A 24,653-nucleotide genomic window follows, 5' to 3' on the forward strand; every position below is an offset into this window, starting at 1 on the left:
ACTTCTTTTCTCAATGTTAAAGTAACACTATTTGTTAGTTTATCTTAACAACATAAGAATAATAGATAATTCTTCCACACGTTTTCAAAGGATTGTCAATTAACTTAATTTTGTTTTCTCCTTTAAGTAGTTGAGCCAACTTGATTTTCTTGTGAGAAGTTACAACTTTCAAGGATGATTCCCTTTTTAAACCCAAAATAAATGTATTTGTGATCTTTTACATGTATCTAATATATTTGAAGTTAAGTGTACTTCTTCCCATATGACCTCTAATAAAAAAAATTAACAAAAGTTTTCTTCTTGATGTAACTTCCTATAGACCTATTATAGGTTTTCTTCAATATGATATTATAATTCTTCCAAAAATCAATAATGTTGAGAACAAAAGTGTTTCCATTTACTATTTCTGTGCTTGAATATCACTAAACTACTATCAAAAGGATTATTCTACGTCTTAAAGAAACTCATTTAAATGGCCCTTGTCAGAATAAAGTTTAACATACCTATATTGATTTTGATTAAGTGTTGTTAAACAACAAAGTACAAACATGAATACTTTTGACCTCTAAGACAATAATTTTCAAACAAATCATGAGATGCTTTATCTGGTACCACATTGTATTCTCTTGCTTTATATAGTAAGTAAAACCTTAATCAAATGATATGCATACAGTTAAAGTAACTTTGTCTATCACGAAATTATTTATGAACTTATTTTGTGTTGTAAAAAATATTATTCATATTCACGCCTACCATGAAAATCTCATAAAACTTTTATCAACATTAAATATCTTTAAAAAGACACGCTAAAATTGTTTCACGCTAACACACATCCTAACACATCTTATGTCAATTGTGGAAATACTATCTTATCATGTATGGTTCTACGATTTACTCCAATTTTGAGTCAAAGCTCTCTGACCTAAGCATGACAAGTTATGCTAGCTATCAAGATGTTACTTGAAGAAGAGATAATAATTTAATGTTGCATGGACCGTATTGTTGTGCTCTAAAAACATTTTGCATATTCATATGCAATTCAGAAGTGTGTTTTAACTTTGTGTTCGTCGAAAAATGTTATTCTCTATCTAGACCTAATGATCTTTTAAATTATCCTTTTTTTTTTGTAAATCCTTTAACAATAGTGGTTGTGTTCCAAAGAGTACTCAAATATTAGCTACAAAAGATTGTAGTTGTGTTCCAAACAAAACTATAAGTTGTCAACCAAAAGTAATTGTTTTTAAATAATACTTGAGTTTTTAGCCAAAATTGACTTAATGTCTAAATAATAATTTAATTGTTTTTAATTAGAATAGTTGTGATTTAAACAATATTTATTAGTAATTTCACCGCATTAGTTTGTCAAGTAAAATTTGATGGATTGATAAGAACTAAAAATAGTGTAGATTCATCTACAAGCTAGTGTAAAAATATATAACATAAGTTCTTCTTCTCCTTATTTAAATTGCATATTACTAAATTTCTAACAAAAGAAAATGTGCTTTTCCTTTCTTTAAAAGCTAAGTTCTTTGAAACATTTTTAACAAATTGTCTATCACATTAAAAACATGTGTCTATCATCACTCCATCAAACACAACTTTGCAAAAAAAATTCAAAGAATTTTGTTATACAGTTGAATTTTCTCTTTTTATGTATTTGACCTATGTTCAGGGTCTTCTTACTTTTATGATCTTTGTCTCTCTTTTTTCCTTACAAGCTTTTGGCGTAGATTGGACCGCAAATACTAATGATCACAAGTCCATCTTTGGTGTTACCATACGTTTTTAGATCAAATATCATTTTATGGTAGTCTAAGAAAACAAGTTGCTTTGGCAATATTTAGTACGTAAAAAGGAGTATAAGAATCTTGCTTAAACGACTGATAAAATTCCAAGGATTCAAACCCTTAAAAAACTTGGCATATAACATGATCCCCCTTATTATCTGCTATGATAAATTGATAGTCAAATTACAATGGTCTTATCTCATAATCATATTCTTCATGTCTGAACTAAGTACATGAAATTGAACTCTTCTTTGTTTGTGAAAAAGTTCTATCCAAGTGTCTGTATGTTTAACATATCTCAATTCAAGTGTGGGGAGATGATGCTCTAATCAAACCTTTCTCATACTCATTTTTTGTTTATTTAAGACAAACTCAAAGTGGTTGCCCTTCCTATTTAGGTGTTTTGTCTGTTGTTCCTTTACTGCTTCGATTTTTTTCATTCTCTGCATAAAAAGAATCCTTGTTTTCGTACAAAAGATCATCAGACCACTAATTTTACTTTACCTCTTTTACGTTTGTTTTTTCATAGTAAACTACATTGGATTAAGCTTTCTTTCGACGTTTGAATACTCATTTTGAGAGATTCAAACCAAGGCTCGAAAGTCAAACATTCCATGTTGCCTTCTTAGCGTACTATGTAGTATTCATAAATGGTTACAAACAATCAGTTGAAGAGTAAAGCCTCTAGTCAAGAAGTTTGATTAATTGATGTTCATCTGTTGAATTTCGTTTCATTGCCTGATTATATTTGCTTAATATACTTCCCAAGTTGATTATGACAATTGCTCATTTTATCACGACTAAGATAATTAAAATCATACTCTCTAATCACATATTGTGAGAACAATGCTTGTCATTATATCAATTTCTGATGATTCGTGCACTAAAAGAAAATGCAATCGTAAAAAAGGTTCTCGAAACAGAAGAAAGCTACTTTTGAAAGAATACATAAAAATTGTTATTCTATTTCTAGTCCAGTCTCAGTATCAGAGTATTGTATACAATGAAGGGATTTTATAGCAGTAAATAAGGTATAGTACTTATGTACCTTGTTTCAAATCAGTGAGGGTAGTGTAAACAAATAAAATTAATTGAAAGCAAAAAACAGTGACTTAGGAAAGAGATGATGTAGGGGTAACCACAGAATAAGCACTGACCCTATCACTCTGAAATTGCTAAGATAGAAAGAAGATGGGGAAGGGTATTGATCAGAGAAAAAGTGCGTTTCTCTGGACTTCAGGACCTAATTGTCAGGATCATTCATGTAGCCTACAATTCTGAAGATAGGGATGACTAAATTTTACATATTTGGTCCAGTAAGACCGATATTTTGTCATGGCTATCTCTAACCATGGCTTCATATTACCGTTGTAGTGTACCACTGCCGCATTATCTATCTCTGAACGATCTACACTTGGATTGTAACCTAGACCAAGCACATGCCATGATTTATCTAGCGGATGTGTTAATCCATAGAATGTCATCAGCCCTGGAGGCAATGTCCCCAGCTTCCACAGCACCCTGTCTTCGTTCTGGAATCAAACAGGAAGAAAAGGGTTAGTGAAAGATCAATCAAAGTGATTTAACTTAGTACATAAAGTGCAAGTTAAAACCTTATGTTGTTGCAATGTAAATGGTTGATATTGTAACAAGATGCATTCACACAAATATAACTAAGGAAGTTGTTAACATTACAACCGTCAATTTTTTAATCAACAGTTGTAATTGCACTTTATCCTCAAAAGGGTAAGTCTTCTCTTTAGAAAAGTTATATATGTCTGTGGTAATCTTTATTATGTAATAGACACGCGATGTAAGCCAAGTTTATGTTCAAGTACTCACCAAATTCTGCCACTTGTGATATATGCCAGTGATATCCTTCTTTTTCCACACCTTCAAATCAAACATGTTCATCCCGTATGCCCAACCACAAGCATTTGGATCAAAATTTTTTGCAATATGTGGATTTGAAAAGTTAAGGTACTTGTCAAATCGGTGAAAACTCTCCCCACATGTTTCAACAGCACCATTTACATTTCCATTAAGATTTACAGCCCATAATCCAGTCAGGTCTTTCTGGACAACAATGTCATCATCAAGAAAAAGAATCTTATCCAATTTAGGATAAACTTGTGGAAGATAGAATCTCAGGTGGTTAAGCATTGACAGATATTTTGGATTTCTGTACTTGAGATTCGAAGCACCAGTAGTAGTTGGATGGCCTGCCTTGAAATAATACTCTTTCATTGTTGCAGATTCAAGCTGCCTCAAGACTGGGCAGTAGGATGAGTTCAACCACTTAAATTCATCGACATTTTCAACATTGATTGTAGCTTTTCCAGGAGGATTCAGCAAAAACCACATGTTCATGGCTCCAAAATTTAGCTTATCAGTAACAAGGTGAAACACATGCTTTGAAGGATCCTGATGTTGAAGAAATGAAGATAAGACAAACGAAAAGTTTAATTATATTAGTTAGTGACTTAGGGATGCACTGAAGAAGCAAAATATGTGGGGGCTGTACAATGCAAGCAGAAACTATTTCATTATCTGTAAAAAATTACTTTATACACTTGCGTGCACACATTGGTATGGTAAAAGATAGTACAAGTCACCTTTGCATTCACAATAGTTGAGTTGACAACAACAGATGCAGCCAAGACATTGTCCGAGAATAGGGCATAATGATAGAGAGTAGGATTCTCCAAATTCTCACTTCTAGGGAATTTTCTCTGTTCAAGAGGAAGGAGGAAGTAGTCTATGGTAAGGCGCATAGATAAGCAATGAATTCCATTCGGTATGGTCTTGGCAGCCAACTGGCTAAGGAACGTGCTTTGTTTTCTCAAGCCCCTAACTCGCTCATCAGCTGTTTGTAGCATTGCCCTCAATTTCCCAGTAACCAACTTACAGTCATACAATTGCTCTTTCGCCTTGGAAAGAACATGGCCCATAGTTTTTATATTTTCATGATCGCTACAGATATTAAACATTTGATTAGTAAAGTTGGTTAATGCAAAAACTAAAACACAGATGCATTTGGAAATCACTACTGAGAAAATTGCACATAGCTTTCATACCTCGGCTTTAGCTCAGCATCAGAAGTTGCCTCACCTAAAGCACGCTGACTTCCTTTAAGCTGAAATTCCAATTCTTGGTACAGTTGAAGACTGTCCTTCATCTTTGCAATACTCAAGTAAACCTTAGCCATAATGATTTGGTCTCGCATCAACCGTACAGTAGAATCCGCATTTTCATTCTCATTTTCTTTCCTCCAAATGTTGTATTTACCAAGAACTGCTGAATCAACAGATTTCGAGTGTTCAATAGCTGAATTTTCAAGCTTTACAATTACTTCATCCTCTCTTATCAACTCAGCAGCACGCTTTTCCTTCCTTTTCTCTATTAGTTGCTGTAAAAGATATATTCAAAGAACAAAACAGGGTTTATTCCCATAATTGTTGAGTTTCCAAAGTAGAGTATCACCAACAGTGCAAACAACATTGAATTTTATATAAACTTTAGGGTTATGGGTGTGCAGTTCTCTTCAAGTCGAATGTGTATTAAAAGAATTAATTTAGGAATAAAAGGCTTTACATTTAGAGGAATTATCAACCATATGTTACAGGCATAGATTACTAGATGATCTTGGGTTAAAGCACTCGATTACAAAAAATGAATAAAATTGAGTTTGAGATGACATTTTGTTGGGTTGTGAGGGAAGCCTAAATAACACAAAGATCTTCCATCAATGGTCATTCTTATTCAATGTGAGATTTTTTTCTTGGATTTGGTCCTCCAACAACTTATTTGCAGGATATGGACAAATTAATAAATTTCCAATGTGTCAAATACAAGGTAGTCAAACTCTAGAGGTATCTCTTAAAACTCATGAGTTATCCTAGATAGGAAAAACGAGTTAACAAAATCAAACTAATTTTCCCTTCCTTATTTATGAATTTAAAGGTGGAAAGTCTCCACTGAGAGGTGCATGAGTTTGCTAAACACAAGCGTGTAAATTTTCTCATTAGCAATAGAAAGAGTCTTGCCCCATTTTGTTTTGTTCATATTGATGTATGGGGTCCCATTAATGTCCCTGATATCTCTGGTGCTAAATGGTTTATAACCTTTATAGATGATTGTACCCAAGTAACATCGGTTGTCACAATGAATAAGAATCAATATGGACTCAATATTACGAGAATTGCGTATGATAACACTAGGGAATACTTTAATCTTGAATTGAACTATTTTTGCCAAAAAGAGGAAATAATCTGAGTCTTCATGTGCTAACACACATCAATAGAATGAGATTGCTCAAAGAAAAAATGTGCACTTACTAGAACAAACTAGAGATTTATTTTTTCAATATCATGTTCCTAAGCAATTTGATGGACAAGCCCTTCTTACTACCACTTATCTTATCAATAGATTACCCTCTAAAATCTTAGGATCAAAGAGTCCCATGGATGTCCTATCTTGTTATACCCATACATAGACCCAACAATAAAACTCCAACCTCGAATATTTGGGAGTGTATCCTTTATGGATGTTCATAGTAATGAAAGGAAAACTGGATCCTAGGGCTATCAAATGTGTTTTCTTAGGATACACAACCATGCAAAAGGGATATAAGTGCTATCACCCACCATCCAAACAATATTGTGTCAAGAGATGTCACCTTCAATGGACATGAGAGCTACTGTAAGAAACCTCATCTTCAGGGGGAGAATATAAGAGAGGAAGATGAGTCTCTCAAACTTCCAAATATGATATTTGAACCTGCACCTAAACCTCCTGAACCTGCACCTAATGAAGGTGGAAAATTTGGAAAAAATGTGGTTTACTCAAGAAGAGAAAAGGCCATTTCAGAATTTGTCCATGTCCAAGAATCCAACCTACCATCATTACCTAAGTTAACTATTTCTAGTCCTATACATTCTGATAATTCTAATGAGTTTGTATATGAAAATTTAGAAGCACGAATGAACCAAAACCTAGCCCTTCCCATTGCCCTTAGAAAGGGAACCAGAACATGCACCCGACAGACCTAACAACCCTTTTACACTCTATCGAACTTTTTGTCCATTGAAAAATTCTCTCCTACACACAAAAACCTTTGTAACAAACCTGAACTCTAACCAGACCTTCATCCTGTATATCTATAGCATTCTCTAATAGGAAATGGAAACAAGCCATGGGAATGGAACATGAGCTAAGAACTTGTCACCTTACCAACTGGAGAAAAAAAACAGTGGGATGTAAGTGGTTATATATCGTGAAACATCAGACTGATGGGATCTTTGAATATTATTAGACAAGTCTAGTGGCGAAAGGATTCATTCAAACCTATGGAGTGGATTACTTGGAGACATTTATCCCGGTTGCTAAGATGAAAACAGACTCAGTAATATTGTTATTAGGAGCAAATCATGATTGGGATATATAGCAGTTCAATGGGAAGAGCAAAACATGGAATGTAGTAGCCAAATCAAATGTTGAAGCAGAATTTTGAGTAATGGCCTAAGGAATATGTGAATTTCTAGGGTTGAGAATTATATTGGAAGATCTGGAGATAAAGTGGGATAAATCTATGAGATTATATCATAATAATAATTTTGCAACAAACATAACCCACAACCCTGTGTAACATGACAAAACTAAACATATTGTGGTGGTCAGACATTTTATCAAGGAAAAGCTAGGCAGTGTCTGCTCAAAATCAACTTGCAAACATAGTCATCAAAGGGCTAAACTACATTAAATTTGAAAGAATTATATCCAAGATGGGAATGGAGAAGACTTGCCAGCTTGAGAGGGAATGTCAAAACCGTGTTGTCCATTGTGTATTTTAGGAGTTATCCTAGCAATAATTTTATTCTGCTATAGTGGTATTATGCCATTAATGCTAGGATTAGATCATGTATCTAAAATCAATCCCATAATTACTAGGATTTGTTTCCTTAGAATTTGCTCTCTATATTTCCTAACATAACCAGCAAACCCATGTATTTATAGGTCCACTGGCTTCATTATTTAATACAGAAATATCTTATTGTTTCTAAATTTGAGAAATTTCCTTTAGCACTGATGTACTATCACACTTTCTCATTGTGATTTGCTACTTTCTTTATTGTGGTGTCGAAATGTTGAAATGTATTAAGAGTGTTATGCTATTCATATGTCATTAATAGATTTTTGCAATATTATTTTTTATATTAGGTAAACTCTTACAAGTTTGAGTTAAATGTTTGAGTCGAGTTGTAGTATTGATTTTTTTTTTTGTATATGGGTTGAGAGAACCCAATTGCCTCCTATTATTATGTGTTATTGCTGATAAAAACAAAAGCATGAATGTATGTAAACTCTCCAATTTAATAAGCTTGATCAAACATATTCTAGACCAGCACAGCTTCATGTCAGCTGGAGTGACAAAGAGGGTATCCCAGCATATAAGTCATCATCATGGGCCGTTGGGATTTGGGAAGGCTTATGTATTATTATATCAGTAATGAGGCTGTTTCCATGACATTGTAACCTCTTACAAGGTGTAGCAGATTACCCCACAGTGCAAACATGCATCAGTAAATGCCTATTAGAAAAACTGTATACAAGTTAAAACAAGAAAAATACTCAAGAACGATCAAGGATACTCACCCTTCTGGATAGCTGTGCAGGAGTGTCAGTCCACTGAGCATGACCAACTGCATTCCTAAAAACTATACAATGAGAATGTAAACTAAGAGAACATAAGTAAAGTACGCAGCAGTGCGAAACCACCTGAAAATCTTCCTTCCTTCCCATCGTGCTTCTCTTGTCCAACATTGTTTGCCGGTTCGTTAACCTATAATCAAAAATAAAAATAGCCTATCATAGAGAGAAAAAAATATGCCCTTTTTTCTTTAAACCAGGAAGTGAAAGCTTCTAGACGAAATAAATCAGTCTTCCAAACCTGATTTGTAGCATCAGAAGCCTTTGATCCAACAACTCTCCATGAAGCAGACAAATTTTTTCTAAAACTCTCAAGACTCAAAGGGCCCACATCATTTGTGTTGGAAACAATAACATCTAGAACCTAATGCATAATAATTATTAGAAACCCAGGAAGAGCATGAACTCTTCAACAAAAAAGCATTACACACGAGACACAGAGCAGGAGTAAATATAAGCTTTCGCTTGCCTCTTTGGAAAAAAGCGATTCAAGATCCTGTAGTGACTGCCACTCTCTGAATCTGGCAACCTGCAACAACCAACACCAATAAAAAAAAGAAGGTCCCGTAAGCCACTTGTAGGAAAAGAAAATGAGAAGGTAATAAAATGCGTTAAGGTTCTCCATAAGCCTCCTTATCTTTTGGGTAAATTAAATGAAGAAAGCTTTCTATAAAACTTAAATGCATAAGTCAATATAAAACTTAAATGCAAAGTTGATTTTAGCTTATGCAAGAAGTTCGATTTTTTACCTTCATATTCTCTTCTCCCATAAGTACTTATAAAAAGTTCATCCAAACAGAGTCTTAATCACATAACCAATAAACCCAAAAACGTACCTTTCTGCTGGTAACAGCCGAATTACCACCTTGATCTGCACAATGCACTTGAAGTAATTAATCAAACTAACTTAAACCAATTCCACATGCATTGAACGAAAAACCCATAGACACTAATCACGATTATTTTCTCCTCCCATTTCCCACTTCTCACGTCAAGAACATTATACCACACACACCCCATTTAATGCCCGAAAATTCAAAACTCCCTAGAGAGAAAAAAGAGTGAGAGAAAGAAAAAAAATAAAGCATATATAATCTACAAGAAAACATAAAGCATTAGAAGAGTAGTGGATGTGAGATCTGGGACAATTATAAGATGTAAGCAATAAGCAATGCCCAATTGGAAAAGAAGTGAGATTTGATTGAAATAAGTAAAGGAAAAGGAATGAGACCGTGAAAAGTATGAAGGGGCGATGCGCGGAAGAAGAGAAGGGGCGCAAGGAGGCACAGAAGGAGGAAGGCAAGCAGAGGAAAATGCGATCCCTTTGTTCTGTTGTTGTTGGGTGCCATTGCGGATCTGAATCAATCAAAATGTGAAAGGGAAAGAGAAAAAAGAAAGAGGGTTTATTGATTGATCATGCAGCAATGCTTCACTCCAATGAAAGAAAAAGAAAGAGAAAAAAACAAAAGTGTATGTGTTGTGGTGAAGTGAAAGTGTGAAAGTGTGAAAGTATGAAATGGTGTGGTTTGGTTTAGAATGTGGGTTGGATGCAATCTTTGGTCTCTCAATTTCCAACTTCCACTTTCCTTTCATTCCCCAGCTGTTTCTTGCTGGCTCCTTCTCCCTCTTCTTTTTTCCTCATTTTTTTATTTTCAAGGTTCATAAAAAACCAATCTTCAATTATAGTAATTTTCTCTTTCTATATAATACAAATATTTCTAAGATTTATTAAAAAACTCTAATGTTCCATGATGATATTTTTTACGGGTAGAAATCACTTTTAGTTTTTTATGTAGTTGATAGATTAAGTTTTACAAAATTTGTTACAATACTTTATATTCTAAAACATGCATAAAATTAAGTTTTTTTAAATTTGAAAATTAATAATTAAATGTGTTGTTTAACAAGTAAATTAAGACTATTAGTACACCCAATATTGTAAAACATTATTTAAGAAAAACATTTTAATTACGCGTATATGATAATGGGTTAAGCACGCGGAGTTTTAATTAATATTAGGGAGAACAACATTAGCGTATTACCAAACGTCTTAATCTAATTACGCGTGATCATACACGTTAATAGTGACTGGTCATTCATGTAATAACCATTGCATCATAATTTTATGATTTCTTGAATTAGATGTAAAACGATTTATACGTCGCAAAAATAATTTAGTTTAATATAGTTTGTGATTTAATTTATTTTTCTGCTTATTGGTTTTTTTTTATAAGGCCTTTATCTAATTCTTGGATAAACTTGCTCTGAATTTACTATTAATACAGCTTTGTCAATTATAAACATTTATTGATTACAATTGAGAGTTAGTTGGGTTTTATAAATAGTGTATTAAAAGTGAAAATATTAAAGGATTTTTTTTTCTTTTTGCTAAAAGTCAGATTAAACATATTAATTATTGACTTAAGACGCTTATTAATTTTTACTGTAACTTAATACTACAGTATTTCGTAGCTAATGTAGTGAATTTATCCGAATACATGGAACGCAAAAATTTACATGAAAAATAAGAGAATTTTGTGAATGTGCAGTATTATTTCTATATGATTTTAAACATGGATTTAGTTCTTTAATTTTTAAAATTAAAGAAATTTAGTTTATTATTAATACGTTGCTTAATTATTAATCGAAAATATTAATAGAAAATTTACTTCATTTTCATAATAAATAGTTAGTTGACCAAAATTAAACATTTACAATAAATTAAAAGAAAAATGTGTTTAAGGATGAAAGTGCTCTTATGAAGTGACAGCTTTGGGAGCGTCAATGACCACCATGTTTAACATATATAAGTTGTATTAAATTATTTTGTAGTTATTTGAGTAAATATGGTAATGGCTGTTTTGGCCAATAATTTTTTAAAATTTTATTTTTAAAATTTGTTACATGTATATTAAAATTATATTTAATTATATAACTTCTTAAGTTTTAATTAATTAACTGAATAAATTAGAATAATCATAATTTTTATATGTTAAATTATGTTATTATAGTTAATAATTAAAACTTAATTTGTAATTATTAATAATTTAAATTGCAATATTATTAATATGTTTATCTTTCAAATAATATCATATATAAAATTAACCTTTTAAATTAATTTTATTTTAATTTTTAATTTAAAAAATTTAGACCGATAAACCACACTTTTGTCAAGTAAGTTTGAAGATTCTTTAAGAAGAATGTAAAACAAATTAAAAAACTTAACTTGATTAGTTAAATTTGAGTAAATTACATACCAAAGTTCATCTTACCACTTATGTAAGTGAGTTGAGATGAAAAAAAAGAAGAAGAAAAAGTTAGAAATAAAGAATGAAAAACATGAGTTTCAAAATGTGACTAACATGAGTAGATCAAAACTAAAAGACTACAAATTGATAAAATTTTAAATTTAAATAAAGGTCAAGATGATCCAAGTCGAAAGTTCGAGACTATTGAATAGAAGGTTGAAGCGAGTTGTCCTAGGTAGAGGGTCAAAGAGATTCAAGGCTAAAGGATAGAGTTGAGACACCATAAGCACAAGGTTGAGCCGAGTCAGCCAAAGTCAAATAATCAAGCTAAGTCAATTCAAGTCAAAAAATCAAGCCAAGTCGACTCAAACAAAAAAAAATCGAATTAAATTAGGCCAAACTAAAAAATCAAGCTTAGTTAGTCTAAGCTAAAGATTGAGCTAAGTCGGTAAAGGCCCAAGTGATGCTGAGTCGATCCAGACCTAGGTGGTGTCGAGTCAACCTTAACTCAGGTGGTGCCAAGTAACCCAAACCTAATGGTACTAAGTCGACACGAGTTCAAGTTGAGTTATGTTGGTTTGGATCCAAATTAACTTAACTCTGGTCAATGTTGAGATCAGATGCCAAAACCTAAGTCGACACAAGTTAACTTGAGTCCAAATTGAACCAAGTTGACTCATATGTCTAATAGGCCTAATGATAAGGTATACTAGATTTATCTCATTGGATTTAATTTAATTGACAAGGTGGATTTAATTTATATTTAATGTAATTTAAATTGAATTGAAAAAATCCAAATATAATTTATCTAACTAAAATATGAGTTATAGATCTAATTCATTTTATTAGATTTAGATTGATTTTATAAACTAAATTTCAAAAAAATTTAATGCATGAACATTTTTTTTTCTTTTAAGAGTGCTTCTTTAAGTTGTTGTTTATGCTTGTTAATGTTGTAATGGTAATGGTTTGGATATGGATGGTGAACAAAGTTTGACCCTCCTTGTGTGGCTCTTAGTAAAGGGAAAGAAGGTTCATGAAAAGGGTATAGTTGACATGATGACAAGTCTTATGTTTTTTATATATCCATGTATGGTTACACTTGCAATTGATATTAGATTACTATTTTTTAATCGAATATTATGGATTAAGTTATAAATACCCAATATTCTATTATTAAATATTTTTATTTTGATATTTTAAAATAAATCATGTGATAAATGTAACAACCAAAAAAAACATACATATCTAATTTCTCGAGTGATTATAAAGTTAATAAAGAGACAAACCTAGTATATGGAAAATGATGCAATGTACATTATAATATACCAATAAAAATACAATAGTATTTAACAATTGAGTATTTAAAATTACATTCCATAGTTATCTAGTTTTCAAAATATTATGAGACTATGATACTATTATTTTATTTTAACTACATTAATCCTAAAACAAATAAGAACACTTCTCATTTCCATAGACTCTACTACAGTTACTAATTTCCTCTATCTCACTCTAAAAATAACAACCATTGCAAAAGAAAAAAAATACACAAACCAGATAATGGTAAGCTAATGTTATTAAGTCCAATCATATCAAAATTTATATTTTTATGATTAAACATTTAATTTTCATCCCATCATATAATCATATAGTCACATATTCACAGACACAAGATTAAGATATTACTATAATCAAATCGAGATTTATATTTTTATGATTAAACATTTAATTTTCATCTCATCATATAATCATATAGTCACATATTCACATACACAAGATTAAGAATTACTAGAATCAAATCGAGATTGATGCAATTACTCAAACACTAGGAGTTACACACTCATGGTAACTTTACATCAAATTTTCCATATTTCCTAATATGATATCTTAAGACTGGCCCATAATTTACTTGTTCACAAACTTCTCCACGGGGTTAATTCACTATAACTCAATTGAGAAGAAATCCATGATTTCTAAATCAACTATAAAAACCTCCTGCACTCTTCACCACCTAAACCTTATTCTCTATATGAGTTTGAGAGCCTAGTGGAGTCTATGGATAACTTTAAGAGTGTCCCTAACAATTGCATCACACTACTCTTATCAAACTATATCCTTCCTCTTAGGAAGAATATAGTCATTACAAACCAAACAATTTATACAAATAATTTATGTATTTATCACATTGAAATCCTTTCTCGAAAGTTTACCCTTCATTTCCATTTTTTATAACATAATCATCCATTATTTCCATCACATTTATCATATAACTCAATTCATAACTAATAACATACAATTATATTGTTCCTTGATTCTCAACCATTCATGATTCTTAACACAATAATAACATGTTTTATTATAAGTTCAAATCACATCTTTAATCTCAAGGTACATAGAATATTATATAGTTTCTACGCTACCAGCTTTTAATATATACATTCAAAGAATACTCAATGACAACCACACACATCATTACTCTTGGAAGTAACCAATATTCACCAGTTATAGACCCTCAAACATCCCTCAACCTAGATCCCTTATGTTGTGTTTGGATCTGGTGATTTACTATTCTCATAGATGGAATAACGGGTGTCGATTATGTTTGGATCCGCTAATTTCAACTTATTTCAAAGCGTTGATTTTTTATTAAGTATGAGGTATTCACACTCATTGAAGTGAGGAGATCCTCACGAAAAACAATGTTATTGCTTTAAATTTATTTATATGATCCTTCATAATTATCATTTTCATGTATTCTCTACATATTTTTAGAATGAGTCGAGTTTTTCGAAAGACAAAAGTGATAAAGATGAAGCTGAGAAATCAATTATCCAAGAAAATAATCAATTATGGGAGTTGAAAAAGATGCATAATGACTAAGACAAATCGATTTTCCTCTCACTTGAAAATAATCATAGTGACTTGGTAGTGTTCTTGGTCTCATGCTCATGGCGCAGCCCTTGGTAATGTGGCTTGATAGTATCCTTACTAGTTTAGCCTAAAGGTGTTGTGTGATGGTGCCTTGTTGGTGCTGCCCATGGTTGTCATAGAGACCAATGAAGATGGGTTTTAATAGCAGCAATAGGATGTATTATAATATCAGGACATGAGATAATAATATAATAACAAAATAATAATAATAATAAAATTATATTTTTGTACTTCTAAAAATAATTTTAATTTCATTTTAACATAATTTTAACTATTTTCATTTAAATTTATATTAAATTTATTTATTAAAACATTTTTAATCTATCATAACTATCACATCATGCACAAACTTTCATTCCAAATCTACACAAATCACTCAATCTTTCTCTTAATCTAAACAATTTCACTTTTATATACTTTTCATCTCAAATCATCTCAAATTCACTTCTTCAAATCCAAACACACCATTAGTGATCTAGAACATGCAAAGAACCAAAACATCTCAATATGTCATTCATAAAATAAAAGCAGTCACATGGTTACCAAAATAGAATGATTTGAGTGGTCATCCACCACAACTTTAGACCTATCTCTCCCGCTCCTCAAGGCTTATGAGTAAAAACTCCAAGCTGCTAACTTCAGCACTAAACTCAACATGAGCTAGAATCCTACGGGCAAGACATTCATTCTTTTCTATCTCTCGGAAGAGGAAAGGAGCAACATTCGAATTCTTAGTCCCTTCTATCTTCCACCGCCTCTTAAAGATGAAGAGATTCACCTTTCTACCTTATCACAAGAGGAAAGGTTACTACATTTCTATTCCCTCGAAAGAGAAAAGGTACAACCCCAAAATTAACAAAGTATGACAAAAAGACATAACTAACAACATAACCACTACCACGTGACATTCTGATAAGTGCATATTTATGCCCTTATTTAGCCTTTAATATTGGATTCTTAATTGGTTTTTGTACTTTAATAGAATATTTTAATTAGGATTTGTTATAATTGGGTTTATTTAGCCTAAGATACAAAATTGTGTTAAAAATAGTTTTTCAGTTGCATACATGGTTTTTTGGATATTTTGACGTGTGTTAGTGCAACTGCAGCTAAGTTGAGCTCATTGATGTGTGGAAATAAATTGGTTAAAGTTTCATGACACCTTAAAGATAAATTCAAGAATAGAAAATAATCAAGACCACAAGAAGTCAATCCAAGCATAGCATGAAAAAGTGAAGAAATTTGGCTAAGCTAAGAGGAGGGAACATACAATAAAAATTGGATCTTGCGATTTTTTCTATTTTTTCTACCAAAAGCGCTTTGATAATTGATAACTGTTTATGATTAAAGATAATTTGGGGAAAACATATCTTAAGATATTTTTTTATATTGTTAAATAATTACCTTATTTAACTATATCAATAAATATCAAAAGATAATATTTGCCAAATCTTTTTTAGTCTAGCAAATATCTTCTCAAATATTTTTAGAATTCCACAACAATCAAATAGTATTTTGAAGATATTGGATTATTTAGAAGATAATTGGAGGAGATTATATTATCATAAAGAAGATTACAACAATAGAAAAACTTGAAACAAAACCCAAGTCAATTTCTGTATAAAGAGACCTAAGGAAACACTTTGGAGGAGCTTAAGAACCCTTCGGAGGGTTTAAATTTCGTCCACCCTCTCTTCTCTCATGTTCTCCACCATCCCTTCTTATATTTTCATGTTATTTGAGCATTCCATGGAGTGCTAAGCCACTGGGTTGATTGTGTTGTAATTTCTTAACTAGATTTTGAGGATAGATGAATAAATTTGTTTGTTCTTTTGATTTTTGTTGTGATTTATTTTTATCTATGTCTTTTTCCTCTTAATCAAGTAAAAGTAATGAATGATTTTTACATTATAGCAATTTAGCATGGTGTCAAATCTACATAACATATCAATCATATGAGTCCAAGATTTTTAATTTTAATTGATGATTGAATGAGTTTTTGCCAATAATTGAGAATGTACTTTGATTAGTGGTAAAAACTTTAACAAGAATTAATCAAGATTGTACTTTGGTTAATTAGCTTTTTACTTGATATAAGAGGTAAAAGAGTATACATGATTAGGCAATAATAATATTTAATTGAAAATGTACTTTGCTTAAATTTACTATGATTAATCTACAAAGTTCTTGCTTTTAATTGATAATGTACTTTAGTTAAAAATAAGAACGCCAACAATTTAATTGAGAATTTACAATAATCTTTAGATAACCATGAATCTTATTATGAAAAAGCAGTTAAATCAACCTATTTTCTTTATATTTGTTTCAAAATTTTTTAAATCTCTTTATAAATTTCTTTCCTTTTATCTTTTGTTACTTTGTTCTTTAATCTTTTCTTTATCTTTATCTTCTTTATTATTTTATTAACCCCTTTTGTATAGCTTTTATAAGAACTAATTTGTTAAGAATCAATTCTGTGTTCGTTGGGAGACGACTTAGGATTGAATTTATCCTTTTCTATTTTGTTGGCTATTATCTTAGCAATACTGAAGTTACTATAGTTTAGTAGTATTAATTTGATCGCATCAACAACAACGTTATCACATTCACACTAATACTAGATAATTGTCATGAAAATCCATTTCACCAACATCTAATTCCTCTAGAAATTCAATCCCAGAAATCACATATCATACCTCCGGAGTCGTATCTTAACCATTTGAAAATCTTACTAATAACAATCACCCAACAGTAAACAATAGCCCTAGAGTAAATAGATGATTCAACGTTCCAAACAATGAATTTCATACCCTCAATTCATATAGTGTATCCAAAAACCTCATTTTCCTACCAGCTCGTACTCTACCACCAAGCTACAAGTTTTTCATTTCAAGTAGTGGACAAATAAAACTTTAATTTTATGTCACAAACCAATCACTATGTTTCACACTAAATTATCAGGCATTCCAAACATAATTGCTCCACTGCCCACCAAACCAAAAACACACAAAAACAAGAATAATTAAGGTACTTGTCATGATAACAAATCAGGTAGCAACAATCAGAGTCAGCAATATCCAAACAACAAGATACAATAATATTTGAGAGAAACTATAATTAGTTTAGCGTCTCAAGCATTCAAACAACTTATAACCAAGGTCCAAAAGCAACATTTCCAGTGTAGAAAACGTGGATTCATAACAAGAAAACATGCTTGAAAACAACAGAACCACAAAATATGCTCATACTGAAACAATTCAACCATCCAATTGTAAATCTCAAACAGCCAAATAATAGACACTAACCAAGTTTATACAATTTGCATTTATCAACCTACACCCACTTTGTTCTAATGCCAGACAACCTGATACAAGTGCCTAATTATGCTTCAACGATGCATATTACTATCATACTTGTCTACTTATAACATATACGTATAACACCAAATTATTTGCATTACTAACCTGATCATGCCATATATTTTTTCACTATACTAATCACTTGCCTAATTTTACATATTCTTCTCATAAATACAAGGACCACTAACTCTTAACCCACATAGTCAACTAAACATTACACAGATCATTATTTCTTCCTATCTTACCCAGCTTTAATATACACTCTATTTGATATAACTTAACTCTAAAAGAAGAGGTAGAATGGAAACTTTTCCTGTTCACGATTTCAATTGGTGGTTGGGTTTTCACAATTATCTCATGGTAGCTTCTGACCAAGAAGAAGGGAAAAAAGGGTGAGGGTAGGAAGGGGTTCTGTTTTCTAAGGTCTCACAATAAAAATAAAAGTTATTATTAAACGAAAAATTAACCGTTTAAAATTTGATTTTATAGATTTATATTTTTTTATTTAGTTTTATGAAATTAAAATAATGAGCTTAATTTTTTAAAACATAAATTTTATAATATAACTTATTTTAATTTACTTTTTTAAAAATTAAATTTATTTATTTTATTATGCAATTTTGTAATATAGTTTTGTTTTATAATTTTATGTGAACTATATATACCTTAAGGTTGAATTTTTATTTAATTTAAGTTTATGTTTTAAAAAATTATTTTTAAGTATTCTTATTTGACTTTTTTTTAAAAATTGTTTGTGGGTAGACTACTCACAAATTTATACATATTATTTTAACTTTCGAAATTATATTATATATGTAAATTCAAATTCGAAGCGAAGCTCTCAAATATCTGAATGCTAAAATTTGTAATTTGATAAATTAAAAAAAGTACTGACAAACGACTTGATTTCAAATTTTGTATAACTTAATTAGTTAAAAAGAAATAAAATCACGATTATTTTAAATTACGGGATAAAAATAGAATGAAGCCAATATGTAAAAAAAAAAAATTGAAGAAGAAAATCCAACAATAGAAGAATATATATGCAGACTTGTCAAAGACTGCATGGCATTGCCCCCACATCCGTAACTCATGGAATTTTTGAACAATATTCCTTTGATTATTAGATTAGGAACACAGCGACAGGAGCAAATGAAATTCAACCATTCAAATTTTGAGACAAAGATTTTGAGATTTCCATGAAAACCGGATGAAATTAAGGTGACTCTGTTAATTTCAATGACTGGCAAGCATGCATGCATGCCCTTTCCCCTTGACTCTGTTAATTTGAATAATGTTTGAAATGATGAACTGCTATGATGTGTAACTATGAAACATCATCGATCATGTCAATGGTGAATTCGTCATAACTTTCCAAAGGGTATCCACAAAACCCAACATGACAGGCTGTTGCTTCCCGGTGACCCTCGATCGGTCTCGCAGTCGCAGGGGAAGCTCCAAGCTTTGTATAAGTTCCTCTTCTGGTATTCATTTTCCCACTTTCTCTCTCTCTCTCTCTCTCTCTCTCTCTCTCTCTCTCTCTCTCTCTCTCTCTCATTTCATTCATATTACCATCTTCTTATATTTGTTCTGGTTGATTTGCAATGCTTTAAGTTTTTCAATTTGGTTTAGTTCTTCATGGAATCACATGTACAAAATTCATTGAATTTCTAGATCCAACCTTGAAATGATATGTGCAAAATACATGTGTCAGACACGATTGATAGATCATTCAGTCTTTTAAGCATACTGATATGCATATAATAAAAAGTTTGTTAAGAGATGTTGATGATGTTTTCATCTCTAAAATAATTAATGATTCTCTAATCGTGGATTAATTAAGAATCACGTCCCTAAAAAGGTTGTTCTGAACTTACAAGAACAGACATATAAGGGAAGTAAAACAAGTAATACGATTATAGCTGTATAATTCACGAGTATTTACTAAATTAGTAGTAGAAGTCATGTCAATGAAGACAAAAAGAGTTCGAAGGAGAAAAAGGTTAAGGAAATGGACCAAGCACAAATCATAAGTGCATAATAATATTTTGAATGACAATATTAGTATCAAAGAGTAGTAAGAATAGAAACATGATTGCTAGAAAAATTGATAAAATCATAATCATGACTACAATTGTGAGGAATAGGTAGAGAAAGAAAGTTAGAATCATCAATTCATAAAACAACACATTGCGAGAGATATCAATCTTATGATTTTGAATATTAAGGGCCATATCAGGAATAACTCTAGCATCAAGCTTCTTTTTGTGTACAACAAGAGTATTAATGTAACATAGACAACCAAAAAACACTCAGAACATATATGTCATATAGCTTTCCATTCAATTTTTCAAGGAGTGACAATATCAAGCGAAGAAGTAGGCATGCAATTTGATAGGATATAGGATGATAAGTGATAATCGGTTTAGGATAGAAGGAAGAGAAAATGAGAGGGCAGTTAGGAGATAAGAATTATTTGACAGTTAGTTAGTTAGTGGGAAGGGGAAGAGAAACTTTATAAATAGGGAGTGGGTTCTATATAGGGGAATTATGGAGTGAATTTGTTGTAAAGACAAGATTTTAGCCTGTAGAGGGAGGTTATGCTCCTAACCAGGGAGGTTATGCTCTCAACCATTCTTTGTAAAGAGAGTTCTTTTACTGTGAATAATAGAAAAACACATTCTTTCATTATTGTTTTTACCTACTGTTAGTGTTCTTAGTTAGGTTTCAAACCTAGGAACCTAACAAATTGGTCCGACCTGCCGTTTCGAGAAGTGGTCGAATCATCCAGAGCATTGTCGTATCAAAAGGAGAACTGCCGGATATCCTTAGGAGAGGAGTGTTGGATCTTTGGGAGAGAAGGGTGATGGAAGGAAGAGACAATACCTTGGAGAGGAGGACCAACGAACTAAAAATGAGCATGGCAGAATGGAGAAGCAATATGCAAGAATGGAGAAGAAATATGCAAGAAACGAGAGAAATGATGTAAGAAATCAAGATTCACATAAAGGGCTTAGAAAGAAGTGAGAAATCTGTCACGAAATGACAGAAAGAGGGTTCAGAAGAAGAGTTGGAGGAAGACAGGGGTGAACAGAATTGGAGGCAGCGGGTAGAATTGCCCAGGTTTGAGGGGCTGGACCCGTTGGGATGGATCTCTTAGGTTGAGAAGTTTTTTGACACCCAAAATGTCACAGAGAAGGAGAGGCTCGAGTTGGCTTACAACTGCATGGAGGGAGGCACAATTTATTGGTTCAAGGCCCGGAAAAATAAAACCAATAACCTTTCTTGGAAAGGGTTAAAAGACGCATTGATAAGGGGATTCAGAGAAAGAGATAGAGGCTATGTTTTTTAGAAGATAGCCCAAACTGCAGGAGTTACAAACGCTGCTGTTGAGAAAGCTGCAGAAGTTTCTGCTGCAAGGGTGGATAACGTGACAAAGGTTGGTAGGAAAAATACATCAGGTGAAGATCATGATGGGAAGGTTGTGACTCTTGTTTCTCCAAGTAAAATTGTAAAAGTTGTTGTTTGTAGTGGAGATGGAGTGGTAGGTTGTGGTGGGAATGTCAAAACAGTAAAGAAAGGGGAAGAATTGTTGAGGCTTGGGGTTAAAACAGTGGTGTCAAAGAGCAACCGAGTGGAGTCTGTATACAGGACAAGAGAGGACATGCTACAAGATATCAAGAAAGGAAAATATTATGAAAATGTATTGCGACAATCAAGCTGCTCTCCACATTGCATTAAATCCAGTGTTTCACGAGAGGACTAAACATATAGAAATTGATTGTCCTTTTGTTCGTGAAAAGTTGTTGACTAAAGAAATATGTACTGAGTTTATTGGGTCAAACGATCAACTCGCAGATGTATTAACCAAGTCATTAAGGGGTCCTCCGATTGAGTTTATTTGTTCCAAGCTTGGTACATACAATTTGTATGCTCCAGCTTGAGGGGGAGTGTTAGGATATTTATCCTATTTTATCATCATTATATTGTCTCAAGAGTTACCCTATTTATCATGATTATATTGTGTCAAAGGTTACCCTATTTATCATGATTATATTGTGTCAAGGGTTACCCTATTTATCATGATTATATTGTGTCTAGGGTTACCCTATTTATCATGTGCTTTTGTATCAATTTATTCTTATAAATAGAAGATTATGAGAGGGATCAATAAAACTCTCTAGAATTATTTTACAATTTAATTATCAAGCGAAAGAAACACTCAGGCGGAGGAGAAAATTCAAGCAATTGGGAGCAAAAAGAAGAGAACGCCATTAAAATTAATGGAGCTAGGAAGGGTGAGGAGACACCAGTTTTTTCGTGGGTGAAAAGAGAAGAGTTGACCACTTATGAAGGGATTGACACCCAAGATCAAACAACAGGGGCAACAAATGCTTCTAAAGTTCAAAACACCAAGGGATCAACAAAAGCACACCCAAACAACAAAGAAAATGTAATCCAAGGGTGCAAGACTTGGCATCAGAAATACAAGCACCTTTCTTGGAAAAATCTGGCCCCAACTCTAGTTGAAGGGAACAGAAGAAGCAGTCTCTGTGAGAATTGGGCAATAGTAACACAGATGGGGAGTGTGGAAATTTTACACGAAAGTTTGCAAGTAGATGGATCAGTTGCCAAAAGTGTTATAGGAGCCGATGGAGTCAGAGTTGAGATTTTGAGGACTTCACAAAATTGGGCTAAAAGAATCCAGGAAAAGTAGAAGTCATTGGAGGAGGATTTGCCACCACCCAAGCCTCCAAACTTGAATTGGAGGGCAACATCTAGTGGGTTCCCTTCGTATGGTAACAGGTTGATGAAGAGGAGCCATGAGATCAAGCTTTCCGGTTCTAACCTTGAGGACAAGGTTGTTCTGCAGGGAGTGTAATGATAGGATATAGGGTGATAGGTGATAATGGGTTTAGGATAGAAGGAAGAGAAAATGTGTGGACAATTAGGAGGGAAGAGTTATTTGACAGATAGTTAGTTAGTGGGAAAGGGAAGAGAAACTTTATAAATAGAGAGTGGGTTTTGTACAGGGGGATTATGGAGTGAATTTGTTGTAAAGACAAGATTTTAGCTTGTACAGGAAGGTTATGCTCCTAACCAGGGAGGTTATGCTCCCAACCATTCTTTGTAAAGAGAGCTCTTTTACTGTGAATAATAGAAAAACTCATTCTTTCATTACTATTTTTACCTACGGTTAGTGTTCTTAGTTAGGTTTCAAACCCAGGAACCTAACACAATTTATCAACAAAGCCCTATAAAATGGTAAGCAAATTAGCTTGAAACAAGACAAAAAGAGTAACATTTAACAAATGTTGGTGTTTTCATTCAAGTATGCTATTTTGTTGTGGGGTCTCATCACAAGTGGTTTGATGGTTAATGTTTTTAAGGGAAAAAATTATGTATAGCAAATTCGATACCATTAAAGGTAATTGTGCTTGGAATTTTCTTCTGCCATGAAAACACAAGAACAAAACAAAACAAACCGGAGAAAGAAAGAAGAAATGAAAAAAAAGACAAGTAATCAGAGTTATGAGCAATAGAACTCTTAAAAAGAAGATATATGATATTGTTAGGTTTCTAAATGGGAAACCTAGCCAAAACACTCTCACACACACCAAGATCCGAAGATGAATGAAAGAATTCTGGTATTTCACAAGAATTAGCCTTTACAATCAATAGTCTGGGGAGCATAACCTCCCTCACAAGGTTCAAAGAACCTGTCTGTATACAACTGTCAACAACCCCCTCCCTCTACTAAACAGAGGTTATTTATACAATACTTTCCCGCTCCCCTCCTAACCGTTAATACCGTTAGGCTTTTTAATTCTTTCTCTCCTTTTGTAAACTAACCAGGGCCTATCATTACCCACCGCCCCATGTTCAACCTTGTCCTCAAGGTTGAATTCTGGGTATTGATCACGTATGGTAATGGAATCTTCCCAAGTTGCTCCATCATGGCCCCCTTCTTGCCACTCAATCAACACTTGTGGCACTTCCTCATCTCCCCTCCTTATTTGCCTCCTATCCAAGACTTTAGTAGGCCAATAGAACGACCATTTCCCCTATAATTCCGCAGGCAAATCTTTTTCCACACTATTATCTCCCACTGCTTTCTTCAGCTATGATGCATGAAACACAGGATGTATGTGAGTTGTGTCGGGTAGCTGAAGCCTGTAACCCACTTGTCCCACCTTCTGCTCAACTCGAAAAGGCCCATAATATCTTGTTGCCAATTTCGGATGCATCCTCAATGGCATGGATGTCTGCCTATGTGGCCTAATTTTGAGATACACCCAGTCTCCCACTTCAACATCTGTTACCCTCCGCTTTTTATTAGCTTGCTTAACCATCAACTCTTGGGCTCGCATTAAGTGGAACTTCAATTGCTTCATCGCGAGTCTGTAGCTCTTGCGCCACTGCCTCCACTGTTGTTTCGCCGAGAATAAACCTATGCAAAGATGGAGGTGATCTCTGATAAACTACCTCGAAATGGGTACACTTCGCGGCTTCCTGAAAACTGGTATTGTACCAGTATTCCGCCCAAGGTAAAATGAAACTCCATCCTTTAGGTTGCTCCGAACAAAAACACCGTAAATACCCCTCCAATACCCGGT

The 24,653-nt window shown here is 32.7% G+C and overlaps 1 protein-coding gene across 1 annotated transcript; it reads right to left on the reverse strand.

Moving 5' to 3' along the window:
* Positions 1-2,698: 2,698 nt before the first annotated feature.
* LOC124836635 (polygalacturonate 4-alpha-galacturonosyltransferase-like) lies at positions 2,699-10,141 on the reverse strand. The gene is made up of 10 exons (XM_047311808.2): positions 9,727-10,141; positions 9,332-9,366; positions 8,965-9,024; positions 8,737-8,859; positions 8,565-8,628; positions 8,442-8,488; positions 4,865-5,196; positions 4,403-4,760; positions 3,630-4,211; positions 2,699-3,319 (listed from the first exon to the last, which is right to left on the reverse strand). Exons 1-10 carry the CDS (start codon positions 9,842-9,844, stop codon positions 3,044-3,046), a joined length of 1,995 nt encoding a protein of 664 aa, XP_047167764.1. The 5' UTR covers positions 9,845-10,141; the 3' UTR covers positions 2,699-3,043.
* Positions 10,142-24,653: the final 14,512 nt, after the last annotated feature.

Source organism: Vigna umbellata, chromosome 4 (assembly GCF_029865625.1).
Source record: "Vigna umbellata cultivar VRB3 chromosome 4, Vumbellata_1.0, whole genome shotgun sequence".
In the NCBI taxonomy this organism is placed as follows: Eukaryota; Viridiplantae; Streptophyta; class Magnoliopsida; order Fabales; family Fabaceae; genus Vigna; species Vigna umbellata.